Genomic DNA, 5548 nt, shown 5'->3' on the forward strand with positions numbered 1-5548 from the left:
GCTGCAAGAGTGCCCCCCTTTCTATTGACTGGAAGTCAGGTAAGAAAGAATGTGAGGAATGAGTAGCGGGTACCCAAAAACAGGCCTGAGGCTCCCCGTCAGCGGGGAAAGCCCACCTGCCTGGTGCTGGGGACTAGACCAGCTGTACTCCCCGGGACGCTCGAGCCGCCCACGACGATCTAACGGCCTCATTCCCTCCTCTGACCTTCATGCCTGCCCAAGATGGGGTGAGCCCACGGAAGACGCATGACGAGAGGCCACATGTGGAAATGGTGTACCTCCCTATCCAAGAAAGGACAATCATTGGCAATTTAAAAAAAACAACCATGAAAGCATGAGTGACGTTCATCTCTTTTAATCGTTAAGCCAATTTTGATTCCAGGGGTGTGTGCCATCTGCCCACGAAGCCCGCCGAGGCGCGGACGCGGAGGGTCCCGAGTGCCGGCCGGTGACGTGGCCAGGCTCTGGGCTGCTGGGCGAGGCCATTCCGGCTCCTGGTGCCGCTCCCCTGAAGTGCGTCTAGAAGGTGCACTCCTCTGTGAGGTGTGAGAAGGAGACATGAGGAGATGAAAACCCCACAGTTCATTCACTTGGGAATAACTATGGAGATTCGACTTGGCGGCACCAACAGGAAAATCCCTTAGAAGACACACCCTGCCTTCCTGTCTCAGTTCCTCCCTCCACTCCCACGCAAGCAGGGAAAGAGCTACCAGGATTCTCCACGGGCTTGCAGCGAGCGATGTGAAGAAACACAGGGGCAGACGGGGCTCCTTGTCAAGCGGTGTCCCAGCCTGGTCTCTGTGTCCCGATCCCGACACCAGCCCGATGCAGGCTGGACCACCTCCCCACACGCACCCGCAGCCCCCAGGGTGAGTGCAAACAGCGGGACGTGCAGACCAGGGCCCAGTGCCCCCATGAGGTCCCCCCCACACCCTACACCTTCGGACCCCACGGAGCCACCGTGGCCATACCGTCAGGAGGGTTGTCCACAGCCACGGGCTTGAAGCACCAGGGGACGCCTCTAACAGTGTTGTTGAAGCAGCAGCCTCTGGCTTTGCACTGGTCGGGCGTGATTCCTGGGACGCCACAGTTCGTCCTGTGGTGCGGGGCCACCACACAGGTCTCTGGAGGTGCCGGGGGCAAGAGGGAACGTAAGTCGTTGGCCGATGTCCCTCTCTCCTCTCCAGTGCAGCCAGCAGCCACCTGGCACCACGGACGGGGACTTGGGGCTCCAGGTACGAGAGGGACATCCCAGCCTCATCTTCTGATGCGAAACCCCTTCAGCTCAGGGCCAGAGCAAGGGGCCCGGGATTTGCAAACGTTACACCTCCCTACCTTGTTTACCCACACATTCGTTCACGTCAACAATCATTTAGCTTTTATCGACCAATACGTATCTATTGAACACCATCTGCGTGTGCTAGAAACAGAAATTAGCAGAGCAAAAGTAGGCAGTGAAGGTTGCTCAAGGACCGAGCTCATGGTGGCCCCGGGCCAGGGGACGGACCCAGAAATTAAAAATAGAGACGTCGTTAAGAAGCTAGTAGTCTAATGGAGGAGGAGAGCGAGTGAATGTGCAGAACAGCCCCGGGAGGCCGTCCCAGGGAGCTGAAGGCACACACAGGAGGGACAAGGACAAGGCAGAACAAAGCACGGAGGGCTTCCTGTGGGAGGGGGTTGACCAGGAGGGGATGAAGCAATGGCTGTACCCTGCACAGGGAGCAGGGGTTCCCAGGCAGTCGAGAGAGAACCAGGTGTATTTCAGGAGGTGTAGTCTGTTTGCAGGAAAGACAGAGAGATGGGGGGGGGGTGTCTTCAGCCAATCAGCAGCTTTAACGGGGGAGGCGGAGGGAGACAATGGGAGTCAGGACGGTGGGGAACACACAGTGGGGGGACACGCTGGGAGGCAGGGCTCCCATGTGGTCTACCCAGGAGAATTGAAGGGGCCAAACCCTGTTACCCCACAGGCTGGGTGGCCTCCGCAGGACGTCAGTGTCCCCGTGTCTGCCCCCCGCCCCAGAAGGCAGGTGGCGTTGCCCATCCCCAGGGCTGTTGTGAAGTCAGGAGGAGCTGTGTGTGCACACGGGTGTTCCGGGCGTGCGTGTGCTCGTGCACGCTCAGACATGGCTCTGTGTCCTGCAGCCGGGGTGCGGCGGGGGCTCGCCAGCGCCAGACCCCTGCCAGCTCACGCTGCTGATCAGGAATTCCGGGTTTCCGAGCTCTGTCCTCCCCTTTCCCCGCACGGGACGGACCTCGACCGATCCGGTCCCTGCCGGGGCTGTGCGTGTGTGACAGGATCCCTGAGCCACCGAGAAGGGGTGCGCCGAGCGGTGGGGGGAGAGGGAGCCACAGCCAGGCCTGCGGGCGGACACGTGGCCACACTCCCAGAATCTTCCACTTCCCAGCCACGTCCACTCCTGACCCGAAGCCCACGTGTCCCTTCAGCCTCAGCCTGTCCCTGCCTTGGGGACCTTCTGAGGGACCCATCGCGTCATCGGAAGGCACCTGAGATGCACAGAAATCACGGTTTTAGCTTCCTCTCCTCAAACCTCTGTGGAAATCCTGGTTTGGAAAACCCGGGAAATTATACAACAGCATTTGACGAAGTAAGTAACGCGGAGCAGAGGGTAGCCTGCAAGGCGCTCTCTGAAAACATCGGCCCACCCCGAGCCCCCCGAGCCCAGCGCCTCTGTCCAGGGGCTGAGACGGCGGCTCAAGAGGGCGGCACACTCCGTCCTTGTGGCGCCCCTGGAACCCGCCCGCTGGGACCACGGAGCCCGCGGGTGTCCTCAGGCGACACCTGTCCACAGAATGGACCCTTGAGCACCTGGGTGGCTTGGACCAGAGTCCGACTCAGACATCTGGGGAGCTGGTCTCCCACCACACCTCCAAGACCACCCCTTAAGAGCTGGTACTAGGGGCACTGGGTGCCGGACACGGCCTGCGGCGACCAGGGCACCCACATGCTCACGGTGGCGCTCGGAGCTTCCGTGGCTGTGGCCGTGCGGTGCTCTCCGCCGGCCTTCACCCTCCCAAATCCTCCCAGCACCCAGCACCGCGCTCGGCTCAAACACAGGGACTGTGGCTCGGGCACCGTCTCGGGGGGGGGGGCCGCTTACCGAGCTCGGCCTGGGCCAGGGAGCTGAGGGTCAGCATGCAGACCAGCACGAGAACACAAACCACCCTGGGCTCCATGGCAGCCGTGATCTTGCTCTCTGCTCTGGGGGAGACCACGCGTCAGGGATGGGACCCCGGGCAGGCCCTGCATTTTATGCGCGGGCTCTGTTTGCCGAGTGCTGGCTAACATTTGCATAAGGAGGGTCCCCCCCCCCCCCGGTCTTCTATTCCAGGTAATCTCCACTGATTAAACGAGTTGCTGATACGGGCGAGAGCTGTGGGACGTAATCATCCTGAAGGAAGGACTTGAGGTTCACAAGGTCTCTCCTGTCCCTCAGGCCTGGCCCGACAGCTAACCGCAGCGGGGACCCTCCTGCAGGTGTCAACATTACGTTCCCGGAAGGGTGACTCATGGGAGAGCTGCCCCAAAAGGCACAGTTGTGTCAACAGTGGCTCACGGGGTCGCCTTCCACGGCGGCCGGACTTGGAGGGGCGAGGGGAAGGGCTCTCCCTCCCGCTGGTACTGACATGGAAAACCCAAGCGTGGGGATGCTGGCGGGCTCCATCCCTTAAACATCCGACATTTGATTCCGGCTCTGGTCGTAATCTCAGGGTCATGGGATCGAGCCCCACTCGGGCTCTCTGCACTCAGTGGGGGGTCTGCTTGGGGTTCTCTGTCCCTCTGCTCCTCCGCATCCCCTCCCCAAAAAGGAAAAAAGAAAAAAAAAGGGAAAACATCTTAGAATATTTCACCTTATTTACCTATATTAATGTTTCTGTTTTTCTCTCTCATTCTACAGCGGAGTCCCTTCAAAAACGACGCCGTGTATGTACGTAAGGCCGGCCTTCTGCCCTGACCGAGCGGAGGCTCTCCTCCCTCCAATGACCCAGATTCGGGTCACCCTCTCCGGGAAGGAACCACGTCCAGCTGAGGTGCGGGCAGTAGGAAGCGGCAGTGGGAAGGACGCTGGGACGCACAGCCCTGACCTCCTGACCGGCTGTCCCAGCAGCTCCCTCCGGCAGCTACCTCTCACGCAAATTAGAGAAATCTCAGCAAACGCTTAAGCAGCGTCTGGAGGTGTAGGTATTCCGAAGCCTTGTCATGAGAAATCATCGAAGAGATATAACATCAGCAGGTGGAGAGCGAATTCCACGGCGGAAAATATTTGTAACTTTGGGTACAAAAATACTTTAAAAATATAAAGTTTAGAGTACAGGGGATGAACAAAGGTTTAGGAACGTCACGACGGAAACCTCTCACATGGGTCGAATTTAAAACTCTGGAGCCGCCCGAGATAAAGGAGCAAAGCGCACGAACGCAGCATCCTTCGAAGGCAACAGGCGAGGGCCTGCACGTTGCAGGAGGGAACGGAAAATAATTAGTCATCAAAGAAATAATTTACGATGATCGTAACATTTTCATTCCTCGGGGGCCATGGTTGGGGCTGGACACGTGTCTGGAGCCCCGCACCGGGGCTCAGGGTGGTGGGGATCAGGGTGCCGCACCTGCCGTGGGGCCAGCTGGGGGGAGGGCAGCGTGCCGAGGCCCCACACTCTTGCCGTTTCTGCTCCCTGCACGAGCAAGTCGGCATCTCACTGGCACGCGCTGTGATGTGTGGGGTGGGACGAGGACTCACTGGGGAGGAATGTGTGTCTTCGCTGCGTGGACTGTTGAAATCTGCGAGATAACTGACACCCCACACCAGCCCCGGGTCTGTGTTTGACTTCAGGGTAGGTGCGAGGAAGCCTGCCTCGGGGCAAACATGTCAGGGCGTGGCCTTGTGACTCCAAGGTCAAACACCCCCCACCCCGCATGACTGATTCACCGGCCGAGGGGCCCAGGGGAGCTCTCCTCTTTCTTTTTTGGGGGGAGAAAAAAATCATTCCAGTTGACTCATAAAAACAAAGGATTTCGGATTATAGTCAGGGATGCTCATCGTAGAAACATTTCAGGGGCGCCCGGTGGCTGTCGGTTAAGCATCCGACTCTTGATTTTGGCTCAGGTCACGATCTCAGGGTCGTGGGATCGAGCCCCGTGTCAGGCTCCTCGCTCAGCTTGGACTCGGCTTGGGAGTCTCCCTCTCCTTCCGTCCCCTCTCCCGCTGCTCGTTCTCTCTCTCTCTCTCTCTCAAATAAATGAATACATCTTAAAAAATATATTTTAATGACTAGGAAATCGGAATGCCAGGCAGGGAGACTCACCCTCTCACCGCGCAGTGACACCCACTGCTGTTTCTCCTCCTTCTTGGGGCTGAGTTGTTCGTAGACCTTTCTGTCTTGTTCTTTCTGACTTAACGTCACAGCATGAAGATCCCCCGTGTTGTTATTCCATAAATTGAATAAAATAAGCTGTGACGGCCGCACGATGTTACATCACACAGCAATATCCGACTCGTTAATGATTTGTGCGCACTGCGGGTAATCTGGGTCG

The 5548-nt window shown here is 58.5% G+C and overlaps 1 protein-coding gene across 1 annotated transcript; it reads right to left on the minus strand.

Annotated features, from left to right (window-relative positions):
* Positions 1 to 339: 339 nt before the first annotated feature.
* TFF1 (trefoil factor 1) lies at positions 340 to 3199 on the minus strand. The gene is made up of 3 exons (XM_046003291.1): positions 3120 to 3199; positions 972 to 1124; positions 340 to 536 (listed from the first exon to the last, which is right to left on the minus strand). The coding sequence occupies exons 1-3, from the start codon at positions 3193 to 3195 to the stop codon at positions 520 to 522; spliced, it is 246 nt and encodes an 81-aa protein (XP_045859247.1). The 5' UTR covers positions 3196 to 3199; the 3' UTR covers positions 340 to 519.
* Between the last annotated feature and the right edge of the window lie 2349 nt (positions 3200 to 5548).

This window comes from Meles meles, chromosome 4 (genome assembly GCF_922984935.1).
Source record: "Meles meles chromosome 4, mMelMel3.1 paternal haplotype, whole genome shotgun sequence".
NCBI classification, from domain to species: domain Eukaryota; kingdom Metazoa; phylum Chordata; class Mammalia; order Carnivora; family Mustelidae; genus Meles; species Meles meles.

Coding starts and splice junctions, on each gene's coding strand:
- TFF1 (XM_046003291.1), bottom strand. CDS start 3,195: ATGGAGCCCAGGGTGGTTTGTGTTCTCGTGCTGGTCTGCATGCTGACC. Junction 1,125..3,119: donor CCTGGCCCAGGCCGAGCTCG/GTAAGCGGCCCC, acceptor CGGCACCTCCAG/AGACCTGTGTGGTGGCCCCG.